This window comes from Athene noctua, chromosome 8 (genome assembly GCF_965140245.1).
Source record: "Athene noctua chromosome 8, bAthNoc1.hap1.1, whole genome shotgun sequence".
Lineage (NCBI taxonomy): Eukaryota > Metazoa > Chordata > Aves > Strigiformes > Strigidae > Athene > Athene noctua.
In genome coordinates this window covers 11,537,953-11,557,124 of record NC_134044.1, presented here as the reverse complement: position 1 = coordinate 11,557,124, position 19,172 = coordinate 11,537,953, and the positions used below count along the sequence as shown (strand labels likewise).

General features: G+C 36.5%; 1 protein-coding gene across 1 annotated transcript in view; it reads left to right on the top strand.

Annotated features, from left to right (window-relative positions):
• Positions 1 to 19,172, top strand: part of COL4A4 (collagen type IV alpha 4 chain) — a 69,751-nt gene continuing 50,579 nt past the window's right edge. The window contains exons 1-6 of the mRNA XM_074911768.1: positions 1 to 347; positions 2,877 to 2,916; positions 4,944 to 5,021; positions 15,659 to 15,793; positions 16,679 to 16,723; positions 18,403 to 18,519. Coding sequence (XP_074767869.1) covers positions 292 to 347; positions 2,877 to 2,916; positions 4,944 to 5,021; positions 15,659 to 15,793; positions 16,679 to 16,723; positions 18,403 to 18,519 — 471 coding nt within the window. The 5' untranslated portion in view covers positions 1 to 291. The remainder of the gene's footprint in view (positions 348 to 2,876; positions 2,917 to 4,943; positions 5,022 to 15,658; positions 15,794 to 16,678; positions 16,724 to 18,402; positions 18,520 to 19,172) is intronic.

The window sequence follows — 19,172 nt, the reverse complement described above, 5'->3', positions numbered from 1 at the left end:
CTGATAAAATAAAATGTGGCCTGACTAGGAATAATATAATGTAGTGCCAACATAAAGCCGTGCAGTATGACATCTGTAAATGGTTAAGACATATTTTGGTTATCTGGTAATTATAAATGTTGGTACATCAGATGTATATTTTAATGTAAACAGGTTCAGAGGAGAAAACAACAACAGTATGGAACAGTGTTTATAGACCATCCACAAACAGAAGGAAAGAGAAGACCTGCTGTTTAAAAAAAAGAAAGAAAGAAAAAAAGTGCTGCATATACAAATCCTCAATCAGCGTGAATGGCATTAACAAAGGATTCATTTGAACGGATTAAGTGGCTTATCACAGCTGCCTGGTGAGTTTTACAGATCACTAAATTTTTTAACTACAGTCACTAAGATATATTAGCTATCAATTTAACAGTATTAAAAAATCACCAGCTAAATAATTTGTAACATGTCATAAATTTGATGTCAATACGATAATTTATTGTATTTGATTTTGATTGCTGGTCTATAGTTTATATCATTAAAATTTCAGGTACTATACTATTTAAAAAGTTGAAAACAGGAACTATAATTCTGAGTCTGTTTTAAGAGGAAAGATATTCCTGCATTCTACTGATGAACATATCTGGAGAAGAAAAAGTAATGACCAACTCCCCAGAATAATTTTGCAGATGAGGGAGAATTATTAAAGAAAAACTTTTAGAGACTGTGATGAAAATACCTGCTAGCAGCTGTGGCAGGAGTTCTTTCTGGTGGAGAATGATCCTTAAGAGAAGATTAGGATCACCATGGCCTGGAGTTTTCAGAGTGGTGTGTGGGATCAATGATTCCATCCCTATAATATCTTCTAGGAAAAGTCAATCCAATTTTTCTGCTTTATAAAACTTCATGAACCAGGCTCTTTAGGAATGTCAAATTACACTTTTCTAGCTTGGAAAACTGGACTAGCAAACATACCTTGCTTGAACCTGACACCCTCGCTGCTGGGCAGTCTTCTGGCTGCTCTGACAGAGCCTGAACTCTCTCCAGTGTCTTTTTCATGTTTATTTGGTTTTCTCAAACCCAGGCTGCTTCTTATTCAGATGTTCCCCAATGTAGCAACCTTCTATCCCAGCCATCTCTCCAAGGTAGCTCTTCTTGTCTTTCTTCTGTGTTAGCTGTGGATGACTTACCTCTAACAGACTTGAGCTGATTTGAGTACATTGGCAATGTCTGTCTGGCTTCAAGAGGCAGGGATTTTGAAATGACAGAGAACAATCTGGCAAACACATGCCTGGTGTATATGACTAGAAAAAGCATGGACTGTAGTGTTGTGCATGAAGAACAGCATCGAACAGATTTCCATTTCAGTTGTGCAAGGGCTTCATGAGAACCTGGCATTTTCTTAAATGAAAAATAACTCACACCTGGCCAATGTTGATATGGGAAAAAATATTTACAGAGACTGTCTGCAAGTTCAGAAGTTTAAAAGCAATAATGGCCTTAAATTAGTAGCAATCACAGAATAAACCAGTGCTATTTTCTGCTGCCTGGTGGAAGTGTTCCTGTGGAGTTAAATCCTTTCTACACAAACTTATTTGATGCATTAAAGGATGAACTACTGGGATGCACAGAACTTCTCCACCATTTACTGTTGTAGCTAATCATCTGGCAGTCTCACTGTTTAATCAGTCTTTTGTTTCTCATTTAGCAAGAGACAGAATGAGCTTCTGTCATCAGTTACCACTAATTATCTTCATAAATATTTTGTTTCAGTAAAGTCTGTGTATTTGAAAAAAAGTAGTAGGCAACATAGGTTTAAAATGTATTCTATACACTATAAAAAGTGTATAGAATAAATGTACATAAATGGCTAAAATATGTTAAATTTGTCAATATTGAATTTATCAGTATATATCAGTGCATATACAGGTTATATAATTTGCAGTTCTAATCTATGAATAATTAATAATCAGGGAGAGTAATCCTGGGTTTGCTGGGCCAGTTTTCAGTGCTCCAAAGACTTGAACATGTGAGTAACAAAGAAAAAATAGAGGTTGATCGCAACAGGGCTTTGGGAAATTTACTAAAATGCCTAAATATTTGCAGGTTGGTGTAATTTTGATACAGGCTTAATGATAGCCTGGAGAATAATACACAGTAGTCTATATATAATGGCCATATCTAATCTATCATTTCATGTGAGTGAGCACCTTAGTTCTCATTAATAATAATGTTAATAATGCTGGTTTCCTGTATTGCTGTAGAATTTTTGAGCTACCTTTTGTTTTACTTAATTTTGTGTGTGTGCGTGTGTGTGTGTGTAGAAGTCATAAAAGACATGATTTCAACTTTACAATCCACCACTAGCAATGGTTGGCATGGAGCTGGGCTTCCCCAGTAGCTGCTCTGGTATCGTGGCTATTTTGAGTGGTGCTTTGCTCCCTGCCTTTTCTCGCTCTTTCTGAGCAAAAGAAAACTGTACCAGCTAACTCATTTTGGGGCAGATGCAGATCACCTCCATCTCTGCTCAGTTTCCAACCCATGGTGTTCGTGGAGGTGCAGAAATCTGTCTGGAATGGTTCCTCTCTGGCCATTCCTAATTGTGGGATTGGAAATAGTTTACAAGGGGGAAGTTATAAGGACTTTTACATTGTCTTGTTTGTGCCTATCTATTTGTTCTCAGTCTCACCAATCCAGAAAGACAAATATATATGTATCATGTGCTGACCATTTCTTGATGGTGCATACACCTTATAAATACAGTCTTTCACTATATAATCACCCCAAACAGGACTTAATCACTTGCACAGGCTTCTTTTTAGAGGCTATGTTTTTGTGAAGATTGGATGTTGGAAGTTTAGTTTTAATTTAGCTTTCTTTCTTTTTTAAATCAGGTGGCTGCTGATTTTTTTCTCAGCACAAGAAGTTGACGGGGTAAGTGACATTGATATTTACTTTAGACAGGTGATAGATAGGATGGTATAGTTCAAACAAGTAACACTATATACACCAAAATGACCTAGTTCTGTGGGAAAACTGTGATGTTTCTTTCAGTATTTCTGCTGTTCTAACTTCCCTTTCTGTTCCTGTTGCTCAGCTTAACTGTTTTGTAATTTTTCCTTTGGATTCTTCTAAATTCTGACTTTGACGTCTTTAGATGCTTTTGGAAAGCTGCACATAAAAAAGTCTCACTCAGGCACTGAGTCTGTCTCCTTATGAAGTCTCTTCAATGGCTCTATATTATAGCATATATCAAACTCTAGCTTCCAAGCCCTTCTTTGTATGTTAACCTAGATCTTAAAAGTGGCCTCCCTGTACATTCCCATCTCTGAAGCCAAAATTTCACATATAATATAGTCTCAATATCTACTTTATTTTCCTCTCTGTACTGTCCTCCATATTAACCTTATGTTTGCAATGCCCTCACTGAAACTACTTTCAAGTCCAACATTTATCTTTCTTTCAAATATTTAAAAGCTCTTTTTTGTTGTACTTTCCCCCCAAAGTCATCCCTTTTTAGCTGAACTAATGAAAATTTAAATATTTTTGAAAGTAGATGTGTTCAGTTAGAACAAAGGGTAACAGCTTACATGTTATTAGACACTTGCATTCTATTGTCATTCCAGTAGAGGCAAGTTTTTAATAACTAGGTGAGAGACTAGTGTGGAGTAGATTAGTAATTTCATGGGAAGTCCAGTATGTGAAAGAGAAGCAGTCTGGGAGAGAGATCATCATACCCTCTTGTTCTGAGGTTTGAGAGTACCAGATATTCTAAAAATATTGTAGATAGAAAGAACAGAATTTTTCCTCCTTATCTAATATTTGATAACATTTTCTCCTTGAAAAATTTGAGTATCAACCTATACTGTTCTGTTGGTTATTGAAACCAGTAGCAAAACAATGTTGACCTTGATAAAATAAAATCACACTGAGCAAATATTTTCATGTTATCACTCTTTACTTGTTTATCTAAATTATTCTTAAATCTTTGAATCCTCGTCATCCCTTTTGAAACAACTTTGATAATTTACACAATTTTGCCAAAAAAATAATGTCACTTAGTGGACATTCCAACAATCTGAGTTTATAAATGCATATAGTGTGGATAATTGGTGTGTGTTTAATACTACACTTTGGGAAATAGAAAAGAATAATAAAGTTATGTTCACTTACCACACAAATATCTACTGAACTTACATTTTGTTGTGTTTTGTTTATCCTTGAAAATGCTTTTTTTCCTCATTGCAGTTTGATGAAACAAAGTAGTCACTTCTTTGCTATTAGGAGGACAATGACAGAAAGTTTTAATACAAGAAAGTAAAGTAAATTAATGGTAGGCAATGCATAATTACACTGTGCACACACTTCTTTTTTCATTTAATAGACAAGAATTAAATAGAAGGCTTCATTGCTGAGTGGGCTTCTTGCTTTTCAGCCTTTTTTGCCTTTTGTCATTTAATTGTAGTTAAACAATCTCCTAACCTAATGTGATGGGTTATGAATTTCATATTATTACAAATCAAATTCTGACTCTGTTAACAATTTTTTTCTAGATGCACTCTATTTCTTTAGTTGTATTTAGCTGTAATATTTATCATTACTTGACATAACTTGCAGATAACAGCTTTCACCTTTTACAAGCAACAGCCAGCATGTTTATGCTGATGAGAGGACCAAGAAGGTTAGGAGGATTTTAAATGTAGTATTGATGTGTATATTCTATTAAGTAAGCATTGGAAAAGGTTCATATGTGTCAAACTGAAAATCTACACAATATTCTGACGTTTGCTGCTATGCCAAATTTCTTCATCAGAAGGAAATTGCCCTGTGGGGTATGCAAGGGTAGCCAAATCTTTTGCCTTAAAAATCATCTAATTGGATAATGTGTCCAGCTGACAATATTTGATGAAGTGATTGTTGTCTGCTGTATATTGACAAATCCATAAACTTTCAATTTTCAGGGAGGGTATGCATATATTGACCCATGTGGGGGACAAGATTGTTCATTTTGTCGGTGCTTTCCAGAAAAAGGATCAAGGGTAAGTGATGATTAGAACTTTTGATATTACTGTTGTAAATACCATTCATTTTGTGCACATTGCTGTTCTTTAAAATCAATATTGTTGACATAGGTCAATAAATCAATATTCAGACATAAGTCTAAATATAGCAAACTAGCATAGTTCACTCACTGGTATGAAGTACAGCTGTCACCAAAGGAAGTTAACACTGTAAACAAGTTTGCTTGTAAATTAGGTTTGTAATAATCATGGTGCCTTTTTTCTTAGGGATTATTTGAGATCAATTTAGTAGTTAGACAAAGATCATTCTTAATACACATTAAGTTTAGAAATTCGTGCTCATTTTCTACTAAGAGTTGGTTAAAAGAGAATGTCTATGCCATTTACTAGTTTTATGAGAACTTAGACATTTCTTATTTACGTTAGGTGATTCTTGAAAAGTTTGCAGACTTTTTATTTTACTAACTCAATGTACTAAGTATAAAAAAAATCTGAATTCTCTTTGCCTTTATAAATAATTGTAAAATGTTGAATGAAGCCAAGGTATTTTCATATTATATACTAAAATTAGTAACTGCACATCGCTATTTGTTAATTGAAATATGGTCCAGTGATGACTAGTTTGTTATCTTGGCTGTTCTTTCTCATAATACACATCTATGTAGTGATAGCAAACAATTGAAATGTCACATGAGGAGAGGATTTATTTAGATAACGTACCCAGATTAGTGAACTGAAAAACTGTCAGTTAGTGATGGAAATTGTTTTCTTTCAAAGTACTAATGTTAAAGTTTAGGGTTAGAAAGCTTGAACATGGTGGATCAGTTTTTAGAAGAGCTGCATGCCCCATTTGTTTGTGTACAACCTGAGTAGCCACAAAAGCAAGACACACCTTTTTCTTCCTGTGCTTGTGCAGTTAGCTGCATGCTTTGCTGTGTCATGATCACTGCCCTGGTGTCCTTGGATCCTGTCCTAATCCTCCAGGATTATGTCTATATGAAAGTCCCCGATGCTGTAGGATTTTCATAATAGGGGCCTAGGATGCGTCTATCTCTGTAACACTGTGTTAACAAAAGGGCATCCCAGGAAAAGTATTTTGACTAGCAGCATTGCAGTGTCTCTCAGCACTACTGAATAGACTGTTTTGGATACCAAAAACCAATCTGAAGTGCCATTTCAAAACAACTGGCTTTGAAACTAGAATAAATTTCCCTGATTCTGGTTCTCTCTCAGTAGCCTGGAGGTTTTGAATTATGTGCCCATGATCAGTCAATAACAAATACTCACTGCAGTCATTATGGCTTTTTCCTAGGGTAAACTGAACTATGATTGTTAGTTTTCTAAATACTTCTAAGGGTCTGGGCCTACATGGCAAATAGAAGTGTAATAAACATTTCAGAATTGTACCACTTTCTGAAATGGCTCTGAAACATGTATGCGCACTGATAGATGGTCTGATTTCAGGCATCGTTTCTATTAATCAATAGGCAAGAAACAGAAGTACATATCAGACCCGACGTAAAATATGGCTTAAAACCACTTCAGATTTGAAAATATTTTCTGTACTAATGTATGGTGATTAATTTTTTTCTATAGATAACTTAATCTTCTTTTCATCCTACAGTTCTGTTGATTTCTGAACTTTACTCTGTTCTGCCTTTACACTCTGACACACTAACGTTGCTTTCTTAGCTTCTGTGAAGACGACCCGTTACAAAATAAAAGATTTGTTTATCTTATTGTTAGCTTCCTAGAATGCAAAACATCTGCTTTATCTACTTTTCTGTCGGAATCCTGCTCGCAGGCTGGCTCCTCAGAGTTTTGTGTCTTCCTCAATTCTTCCTTTAAAGTGCAAGAAATAAATGATCATTGAAAGCCTCTGGCACTGTACAGTATGCAAGCCTAAAACTTCAGAACTGTACAGTTTACTAAATAATCCTTCTCTGTAAGGAAGTTGAGATAAGGGCAACAGTATACATTTGGTTGCCTGGCACCATATTTTGTTTCTTTTTCACTATTTAGCACAGGCTACCTGTCAAAATTAAGGATGAGCTGGCCCCCTCACCAAATATATGCTGAAAGCACAAAAAGATTCTAGAAGACTCATGGCAGAAGGCATCCAGACCAGCTGGAAAGCCAACCTTACAGCAGCCCGCAAAGTTAACAAGTCTTCATTCAGCTCTGTTAAACCAACTGCAGCATCAGGCAGGGGCTTTTGCAGAAGCTGAATGAGAAAGGCAGCATCTGAATGAGCTACGTCAGTATATGTATTGAGTTACACTGATATACATAGACCAGTCCACCTATTTTTTATTTTTTGTTTATTTTTTAACCTCTTTTATCACAGGGAGTCAGGTGTAGGGTATTCCCTTCGTGATCTTCCATTGAACATGGTAATCTAAGACTTACAGAGGAGCAAGGGCAAATGTCTCATTGTTGTACTGCTAAGGTATCATCTGTGTTAGAAACACACAAGGTCAGACCTATTATGAGTTGATTAAACATGTTATTCAAAGTCTTCCAAGAACTGCAACCAAATCCTTCATTAGACTAGCTGGAACATGACCATTCGTATGTTATTCTGAATCTTTGTTGTTGGCTGAACACTTCCAAATAGAGGTCCAGTTTCAATGGAAAGTTTCTGTTAACTTTTATCTCCCCTAAAAAGTGCACTGGGGGAGAAGCTGTTTAGCAAAGTGCATTATTTGTAGTACGCCTGGTGGAATGCATAGGAATTATTATCCATAGGAGAGATGCTCATTGTATCATAATGTAGACTTTGTGTTAGAGAGATGTCATAGGTCCAACTTAAAAGTGGTAGTTTAACATCTGAATAAGAACCTAAGCAGTTTGGTTCACACGTTGCTAATAGTCACTTCCCTGAGTCCTTCGCCACACACTAATGAAAAGGAGATTTTTAGAGAAATCAGAATATCCATTTGCCGATAAAGCAGCAGTTGTATGGTTTCAAAGTTAAGATGTGCCCGTCTGATAAGGGATTCACTTTGTCACAGATGGTGAGGAAATGACTGTTGCTAGATTCATTTGGGGCATTTTTGTTTACACATAAAACACTATGACAGGTATTTGATGACATTGCCATTTTACAGCTGTTAGGCTTTGCCTTCTTTCTTAGACTTTCAGTGGAAGCATTGCACACTGGAAATTTAGCTTGTAAAGTGAACAAACAGGTTATTTTTATGTTTGGAGTAGACTTACAGTTAATCCATAACAAAGATTTCTACTTCTAAGTTAGAACAAAAGCCTTAGAGCTGAAATAAATCAGCTTTGTTTATTTGTAATTACCAGCAACAAGTGAAGCATGTTCACATTTTGCACAACTAAAAGCATTGTAAGCTGTGTATGACATAACTGTAGTCCTTATCTGTAACATCACTAAAATAGTAAAGAATTAGGGTCGTAAGTGAATAGACACCTAAAATTAAACTCCTAAATATATTTAGGTTTATGAGTTAAGTAGAATGGCTCTCAGGAGCATAGTATGCTCTGAAGTTTCCACAGGAAAGTAGGACCTTAAACCTTGTCAATGTGGTCTTTGGCATAATGACCTTTCTTTTTATCAATTTTTTTTAATGCAGTTTAAGTATGATTAAAGCTATGGTTACCAGGGCAGTGTAAGAAAACTGCAGCTGACTGTGAATGCAGTGGGAATTAATAGTTTGCCTTTTAGTTGCCCATTTGAAAATCTTTTAAATGTTAACATAGAAAGCCTTCTTCATTGTAAGTGGACAAGATAATTGAGGATTTAGCTAGAGAAAAGATGACCATGGGAGAAAGAAAAGGAAACTGCCATGGCCTTACTTGAGCATATTGAAATTGGGCAAGTTGGAAGAAAAGTAGACACAAATAGCTGAACTTTAATTAATATTTATATAAAACCAGTATATTTATGCACTGGTTTTAGAAGAGCTTGCATTCCTGTTGGGTTTTATTTCTCTCAACCTTAGATAACTGTGCTATAAACAGATTTACTGTTTGTACAGAACAGATTCGTTAGGAATAAATCACTGTCTGAAAAACATTCTAGTCACTATTGCTAGTAGTATATCCCATGCTGATATCACTACAGTTGTCTACAAGGGAAGTTCGACTTATGTTTAATTGGGATTACTGCCTTGTTGGAATTGGTTTTACATTATACTGTTTATCTCTTGATCTCGTGTCACAACTCAAAAGGACTCTTTCTTCTATAGGACACCATTAAAATGTGGTGTTAAATCTCTTTGCGTATACTGTGTGCTACCATACATATTCATATAGGAACTACAGAAGAGATGAATGAGGGGAGAAAATCATTAGTAAAAGTGTATGCACCAGTAAGCGTTTTACCCTATTTTTAGTGCTAGCCTGGAACTCCTGCCTCTTTTTTTTCCCAGGCAAGGTTTATAGTCTTCCAGTAGGCAGTAGCAGTTAATGCTTTTAATTAGAGGCAAACAACAACTTCATTGGTTTAGACTTTTTGCCTCTCTTCCTCTTTGGTCTCCCATAATGTCTGTGATTTTAATTTTCTCCCAATATGTCCAACATATAGTGAAACCTTTCCTCCATTTCCTCCTCTTTCTCTAACTTGGGAATCAGTTTCTTGATAACTCCTGCAGTGTTGTATCAGAGGCCTCTAAAAATGCTGGCTGCTGTAACAGAATTCGGATAGTTAAAAAATGTCTGCAGTTAGCACTGGTTGATTGTAAACCTGTCCTGTGCCGACCCTGGAGTTTGATCCCATTCAATTCCTTTGGCTTTGTTTATAGAGTTAAGTAGATTTAGAAAGCAAGCATCTATTCATGACCCAACCTGATCTAGCTTCTATGAGATCATGTGAAATGCCTGGAGCAAAGTGAATAATAAATATAACTCAGCAAGACTGATGTTCGTTCTTTTACAGATGAAACGAGTGGCCTATTTTCAAACTAGTGTAGGAGAGAACCTAGCAAACAGAACTCTGAGAGGAAGGTCTCACATTTTCTGGCATATGAGATACAAGGAGTAAGCATTCACAGGAGATGTTAAGTCAGTTGGTTGTCACAGGTAAGTTGTTAGCAAGTCAGGGCACTTGCGTAGGAATGGTAAAATTTAACACTATAGCAGTTCAGTCATTTGGCATCACTTCTCTTGTAACACCTGCCTAATGGATCTTGTGGGCTGTCACATCTCCCTAGTAGATCCTGTGGGTTAACTGAGTCTGATTTACAGCACAGTGTAAACATATTTAAGATTCACTAACTGGGAAATTGCAAATTCTGCCTGTTTTGGGGAGTAAGAGATATTAATTAAATCGCTTTTTTGCATGTCAGTATGCAACAGCAGTCTGTCATTCACATGGAATATCCAGCACTTGCAATTGAATTTTCAAGCTGAATATTCAGGAAATGGATATGTAAAATCCATCTATTTGATCTCAATTACATATGCTTAGTTGAATCCACTATCAGATGTATGCATACTGTTATCTGAGGAAACCCAGATCTCTCCTACTATTTGCCTCATATCTGTTGATCATTTTTTCAAGTATATTAGATAAGATACAGTTCTAAAATAGAAGATTCCCAAGACCAGTTATACATTTCTATAGTATTTCTATTGCATTTCATTTACATTTGCTGAGAACCATAGGAAAACAGACCTAAAGAAATGAGACCCCTAAATCTATAGCTGAAGCAGACCACACTTATTTTGTAACTGGGCAGAGCAGTCGGCAGTTCCCTGGCTCCAGAGGTTAGGATTTGAACTGGTAGGGAATGGAGCCTGCTTACCAGAACGTGCAGTAGGAACAGGATCACTCCATTCTCCTCACTGTAAGTCTCTTTGAGGCTGTTCTTCATACACAGTGTCCATCTACAGCATCTGTAAATTAGCGTTTTTCATATTTGACATGTTCCCAAATTTTTCAAAAGTTTTGATCTTGTTCAGTTATTCCTCTTTTTGTTCTTGAGCATCTTTCTTTCCTTAATACTTTTGGTTCCCCAGTCTCACCATACTCAAACCAGTGTTTTTCTCAGTTGCTGCAGATTGTCAAGCTTTTCCACATCAGGCAAGACAAAACTCTACAAAATCATTCTTCTTCATTGAATCAACCAAAAATTGCTAATCAGTGACTTGTTTCAATAAAATGAATCAGAGCAAAATTTTATTTTATTTTATTAGCTAATCTGGTGTTAAATATTTGTGGTCTAAAATGCTCTATTTGCAGCACTCTGCTTTCAGCCATTCACAGTGTTTCTTAGAGTTTCAGTGTGAAATTATCTCTTGTTCAAGTGTTTGTTTAACACAATAGTGACACCCACTGGCTTATTGGATAGTTTTCTTTTCAAGATACCACAGGGTTAAAACACGAAGCAAAGTACATCATGAAAAATGTTTTCAGCACTTCTGTGATTTGTTGTGCTTCAGTGAAGTATCACTGTGGATACTAAGCTGCATCATAGGTACTATGTTCCTGTGGCATACTGGATTATTGAAAAATATGATAAAATAACACAGAATTTTCTAGTCGTTTGCAGCATGATCCAGATTCTGAGAAAAGTCAAGCATTAAGAGTTACTATTGCATTTAATCAGCCCAAAATCTGACTATAAAAATGAAGTTATCTAATACTGAAAAGTCATTATGGGATCTGCTGTTTCTGAACAAACTGAGAGCAAAGCACGTGCCATACACTAGTCTGACCTTCAAACACTGTTTAACCCACAGTTACAGAAAAATTTGCTCTATTAAGGACAAGAGAGTGGATTTAATGCCAAGTTGTGTGCTTTCTCAGATTTATCTCATCTTGATAAAGTTAATATTTAGGTTTATTTTGGAGCCTTGACTTACAGTGAAAATGGTTTTGGTCCCAGTCCTACACAGTTACAGTCGGGAGTGGAAACTTCCCAGAATGGACACTCCTACAAGCCCTTGAAGCTGTATCTTTGCTGTGAAATAGGCCTGCTCTCCCAAAAGGGGAGAGGCCATGGGTGGAGCTTAGAGTAGCAGCAGATGCTCCTACCTTACTAAGCAAATTACAACAGAAAACATCTGTCTTCAAATACCTTTGTGTGCACTCCCCAGACTGCTCTACTTTCCTCCCTTTCTCTGTCCTGCTCCTGGTAAAATGACAAAGATTGGTTACGAGCCAGAGTCCCATGCAGAATGAAAAAAAGCACTGTATTATCTGACTACAATCTGATTCTGTGGAGTTGCTGGGCATTTTCATTTTTGTTCATGTGAACAGAAGGTAGATGCATTTCACATGTCACTGGTACATCCACATAGCCTGAACATAGGGTACTGTCCTAACTGAAGGCAATAACTGGACTTCTTTTGACTTTCGCAATAATGAGAAGCAAGACAGAATTCACTCTAATAGCATGAACCATTTTTTTTTAATTTCCAGTTAAGACTCCTTTAAAACATTGTGCTTTCAGACAATTTGGTGCTCAGGGCACTCTCAAAATCAGGTGCTCTTTGGTGTTTCAGGCAACCAAAAAAAGTAATTCCAAATAACCTTGGCCATTGCCTTTCCCAAACAGCATTAAATACTTTGCTGCATGATTCTGAAGTATTTGCACTCTTAGTCTTAGGAAGCATACTTAATTAAAAAAAATATTGTCTTGTTTTGTCAAAAGTCAGTTTCTTACTGCAGATCAAGCCCAGGATAAGCTAAAATAACAGACCGTAGTCTTGGCATGGGTAGTTCCTGACCTAGACAATTAGCAAGGCATTGAAATCCTAAAGGAATTTATTGGCATCAGATGGCAGAGCAGGCATAATATTCTGTCCATTTTAACTGAGCTAATTTGTCATTTCCACATAAGCATGACTACCTTCATCCTCTTTATTTGTACTGTAATGCTGTGGTAGTCACATTGGATGGGCACAAATAATAGATGTGATAATAGATGTTATGACATGGTATCAGTTTGGTCTTAACAAAGCTCCCAGTCATTATCAGTCTTTGAGCTGAAAGAAAGAGAGACAATCCACCAGCTTCACATGGCATGCTAAAGTTGTATCAGCTGTCAAACCTATTGTGAATTCTAGATTCAGTGACTCTGTTTTATGGCTTCACTACCTCATACTGAAGACATAAACCATGGAGTCAATTAAATTCACAGGGTAGCAGCTAACGAAGACGTTTTATAAGCTAAAGGACTACATGTCCTGGAAGTGTTTATTGGTTAATTATGATAAATAATTACCACAGAATTCATACAGTGTCTCAGCTTATTTCTGAGTACTATCCAAATCATGTTTCTTCCACTGTCCAAAGGATATAACATGATTTGAAAATTTTATCTTCCAATTCTTAAACACAGAGCCTATACACTATGAATGAAAAATGTTAAAGTTTCTGCAGAAACTTACTGTCAACAAAATGCATTGATAAGACAAAGGCATTAGAGCATTAGTGAGAAATATCTTATGTGGGCATTTTTCCTGCTGATGAATGTTACATTTTGCATGGTAACAGCTAGTTCAGTGTACTAAAAAAACATACCGCTTCCAGTAGAGTGAATGCTTCAAACAGTTATGTTTTACTGTATTAATAGTCCCATTCATTTAACTTTTCTTATACTCAAAATTATGCTTTAATTAATATGGTTGTCTAGACATTTTTTTAATCAGATATTTAAAGAGTATAATAGCTGCTTTAAGAGTACTTCAATGAATAAATTCAGTTTTATGATGTGCAAGGTACTGCCAGTAAACAGGCTGCAATTGTTCATGCAAGCAAATACTCAAACACCCAGAATCCTGACTGTCCATTCATTGTTAACAAGGATGCAGAATCAGCAGATTTTAATACTAGCCTTAAGGTAGCCCTTAATTTCATGATAATTTACACTGCTCAAATTATGGTATCAAGAAAATGGTAACTGTTGCTGAAGACAATATACCGATTCTGCCCTGGAATTTCTGCCAGCGACTTCACTGGAAGCAACATCAAGGTTTAAGTGAGAGGAGCCAGTAAAGACAAATAGAACATGAGTCGTATGAGGATACCTTTTCAGGTAGTCCTTATTTATAAGTGTAGGACATCTTTTCCTAGCCTCTGGACTAAATTCCTGTCCATAGCTTCAGGGCCAATGGTGATCCAGTCCTGCTTCCAGTACAGCATAAGCCTATAGTGTGTTCCTGTTCCAAGCATGTAGTAAGTTACCTTCTTTACTCTTTCTTTGCTGATGTGATTGGATGATGCATACCATACATTTCTTCACTTCTTGTCCAACTGTCCAATCACACTGATTTTATTGACATATTTAAAAGACAAATAGAGAATAAAGAAGAAGAAAAAGAGGTTTAGGTCCCTGCTTGCAATTCACAGGATAACATTTTTTCCAGACAGATTCAGTCTGTTGAAATATTTACACTGAGAAGCAAGCAATTCAGTTCTGTTGCTTCAACACAGTTTGATCCCTGAAGCCAACATGCCTGCTTACAAACACCTTTGATTTCTGATACTTTGTTTTCCTTTATTCATAGAAATAAATGTATGGTTTGTCATTTCTGTGAATGGAGATTGTACCGATATATCTTTTACTGCCCTCAGGTGGTCTTAGAGCCATATGCTTTTCTCAGGAATGCATGGGGCTCCATTTTGCTCTCTTTTTTAATAATGTGGTATAGTTGATTGATGAATTCTGAAAAGAAAGCAAAACACTCTTCAGTTGGGAAACAAAACAAGTTATACCTAAACAAAGATAATGATACAGAATGAAAAAGATGAGTAAGAGAAATAAAGGCCTGTAAATACATAGATTTTGTAGACAGCTCACATGTGAAGTCTGATTAGAAAGCTTGCTTTATTCAGCACTTTGAATCTGTGATTTAATAGATGTTTAGCAGCACAGAACAAAAACTGCAACAAATCCAAAACAACTCCACACCAGTGCTATAGACTGAAAAATCCAGTTGGCATAAGAAGTATTTTTACTTTAGGAGAATATATATTAACCTTGGGATAGTTAGTAGAAATGCATGGAGATGGTGTGTATGGTACTGTAGGTACAGATACTCATTTCAGACATTTACAGATAAATGACATTCTGCAACCTCCCAAATAATTTTAACACAATCTATTAAAATGGATAATTTCTGTAAATATGTTGTCTAATAACTATAATTTTTTTCTGCAGGAAACTTCACAACTTTTAAATATGGCATTAAGATCTGAGAGTGAGGATGGAAGATATGTGAGCTAGAAAAACTCAAGATAATTAGCATGTAGTGTGACTTAAAGAGGGAACTCCCTTGATTTGTTCTAACTGTGTACAAAGTCCCTTTACCTAAAATGAGCCATCACTTTTGTGGTGGCAAAAATATGATGCTTAGTGGAATCTTACGCTTGCAGAAGCTGATACTCACATTGGTAGAGCCAGGAAGACTTGCAATTTATCCCAGATGTTTCAGATAGGTGGGGCTGGAGACCTCATGAAGGTGAAAAGAAATTGTCGCCTTAAGCAAGTTGTTAAATTTGAAGGTCTTGTTCCTATAGCATCTAGTGGATGGATCAGATCTGCAGGCTGGACAGCAAGCTGTTTTGAATCACGAGTATGTATACACTGTAAAGCCTTGTTTTATCCATGCAGTCATCTCCGCAATGCTGCCTGCTGCAAGGCTGACAGCAGTAGTCATTCATTTCTTTGGACTCTTTTCAGGGTCAGCCTGGTGAGCTGGGAGCTCAAGGATGGATTGGGTCCTTGGGATCTACAGGACCAGCTGGTCTGCCAGGGGAAAAAGGAGAGAGAGGTGAGAATGGGCAGCCTGGGCCAGCTGGAGAAAAAGGTGATAAGGTAGGAAACACCATAGACAGCTCTTTTAGGTGTATATACTATGTAATGTTAAATATTGGGCAAATGAAACAGAATCTGAAGGATCAAAAAGCATTTGCCAGACTACACTCTTGCTCACACAAAATTCTCGTTGTAATTAATTCAAGCTTTCTTGAAAAAATGTTTTAGGGGATTTTTGCTGTGGATTGCAAAATTAGAATTGTTAGAAGACATAAAATAAAATGAAACAGACCCAGTCTCTGATTGTTACATACCATTGTCATCTTCCTTAACCTTGGAGGGCTGCAGGAGGAACATGGAGCAGGAGGGAGGACTATGGTGCTTTTAAAAGCGCTGTACACTAAAGAGAATTTTATTGCCACTTAGGGAGTATAAATTGCCGTTCAGGTCCATATCTTTCATAGTTATAGAATCCCTGTTCTTGGCTCTTGGTACTTTGTATTAGTTTTAATGGTCTAATTCCAATGATCTTGGCCAATGACAGAATCAAGCACACCTGAAATGTAAGCACTCTAAATAGAAATTGTGCTGCTGGTATTATCAAAAGAGGAGCAGGGTTGTGAAATTACATACAGAATTATAAGTTATAGGCAGCTTCTCCTTCTCTGTCATATTATAATCTCTGGAAAATGAATGAATATGAGAGTTAGAATTTTGTCCTGTACTGTACCACCTGTTACATGGGTAGCTATTGGCACTAGTTTCCTGCTAAGCCCATATAACTTTTTTTAGATATTTATTTCTGACAATTACAGCTTTTGATTCATATTTCAGACAAGACTGTTTCTTATTTCTTGCTATATAGTATCACATATTACTGTTTTTCATTCTTTTTAAGAGTTAGTGACCTCAGCAACTTTGTTTTTTCATGTCACCTGTTTTTAGGGCCCCACTGGAGTCCCAGGATTTCCTGGTTTAGATGGTGTTCCTGTACGTATTGAATGAATATTGCTTTATAAAAATTACAGTTTCTATAAAGTCATAGCAAGTCCTCTAACAGAATAATACACTCAATACATTGTTTGGCTTTGTACCTATTGATGTCATGTCACTGACAGAATTACATGTTTTGTAAAAATGTAAAACAGTCAGGTTAACTTGAACTGTGTTTGCTACTGGTAACCAACTCCACAAATTCCCAGTGGGGTAAGTACATAATTTTCATGCAGGAGTAGGGCAGTGAAGATAGAGACTAGCCCATGTCCATGCAGCACATGTCAGTGCTAGGATTAAAAGCAACAAGTTTATTTTCTCAGGCTCTACAGCAGGCTGTAGTCTGCTTGCTGCATTCTTAACATCTCTGAAAGTATCTCAAATGATGTACTGTTTTCTGTTCAAATGTTTTGATTTTCGCTTGTAGTCCTTTTGCAGGAAAAATAAGCAACCACTCAGTCCAGTAATTTTAACCTGAACAGGCACTGAAGAATGACAGTGGGTCCTAAAGATATCTTTATAAGCATGTGATTAGTATTTTTCTGAATGTCTTTTTCAGTGTGGAAATGGGTGTGGTAAAAGAAAGATAGTATCTCTTAGATACAGTATTTTGAAACATTGTGTTTATTAGAACTGAATTCCTATGCTGTTATTAGTTTCATATGGATCAAACAAACTTAAAATGTTGAATTTTGAAAGTGAAAACAGAATCAGAAATCGAGCGGGTGTCTTAGCATCTGTTTGTCAGCTATCCGCACTTGACAATGGGACTGTTGCCAGAATGTCCGTATACTGTAGAGGTCACAAAGCCAAAATTTAGCAAAAAAGAAGTGCTCCCAAGACATGTATATGTTAATAAAAAAAAAAACAGTGTCCACAAATTGGGATGAAGAATCTTAAAGATAGGAAGAAGGCAAAATTGACAAAAACAGTTCAGGCAGATGACCAGGATACTTTCCTGGTGGTTTTTCAGAACTGAAAACACACCAATAATATGGGTCAAAATTACTATTTGTTCCTTACAAAAATGTTTAATTCTGTGAAAATAATTTTTCCTCCAATGTAAGGATCATTCCAAAGGAAACCTCATGGTTTCTATTGCCTAGTGTTTAATTTGCATTAGAAGTACCCCCTATCTGGACATTAGTTAATTCTTACTAGGCTACAAAATTACTTCCTCAATTCCTTAATGTATGGTCATAATCTCTGCAATTACTGTGTGCTTGAGTCAACCTGTGTCCTGTTTTTCCTTGTTTTATCCTATCAATTAAAAAATATGAGGCTGCTTGAGATTACTTCTGTGTATTTCTTCAGCTTTTCTTTACAGCCACAAGAAAGATTATAGCTAGAGGGCTAGAGTCTGCTTTCTCTGAGAAGATAGCACATTACTTTTTGACTCAAGTGAGAGCTCGATCCAGCCCTCTTAACCAGTGCTGTCCCTGTTATATTTGCTATGCATCAAAGAAAAAGATAGGAAATACCAGTTGTTACACACAAAAAAAAATCTACTGATCACAATAGAAGACATTTCTAATGCAGAGTATGAAGCTGGGACCACTGTGAGATGCCCTCTGTTTCAGATCTGAGACACTTGTTTCTGAACTGTTCCGTTAATTTAAAAAGTAACTCCCTATTTATCATGGTGTATCTTTAATAAATATTAAACTGTCTTTCAGGGATTACCAGGAAGTGAAGGACCCAGGGGCAAGCATGGTTTAGATGGCTGCAATGGCTCAAGAGGAGATCCAGGATTTCCAGGCGAAACTGGTTATATTGGACCAAGAGGTCCTTATGTACGTGAAGGGCATTCCTACTGTCTGTGAATACCGTATATGTACATTTCCCCTCCAAACTAAAAGCTCTTAAAATGAAAGGATTTTTAGACCATGGCACTAGCCGTACACTGCACAATGAGTTTCCAGGCATTCTTACACAGGTTAATGGGAGTGAAGGACACTTGGTGCCTTAACAGATTAAGTTTAAGGTTGAATGTGAAATACGTTCCTATAATGTTGAGAGTTAAATTCTGCTCTGTTTTCCCAGTATGTAACCCCACCAAAGCTAATACCATTTCATGGAAGTACAGCTGAAAAGGAGGAGCTTGAAACCATCATACCATTTATCAATACCTGAAATTTCTTAAAAGCCTTAATAGTAGGGACATACATGAGATGAATGAGCAGTAAGTGGAAGCTTCAGCAAGTCTAAGTCCTGTACACTTCAAGATTTTTAGTGGTTGATCACACAGGTGTATTAGTAGGTCTCTTCCAAAATCATGCTCTTACAGTTTCATGTGCCACTTACACATACCTATTCATGACTGCTCTGTGCACACCTCATCTTGCCTGGGTGTTTATCAGAATATGTAGAGATTATTTCACTTAAAATGGTTAAAATTAGCTTTTGCTGTTGAAGTGGAAAGCATTTTAAAATTGGTTAAATAGTT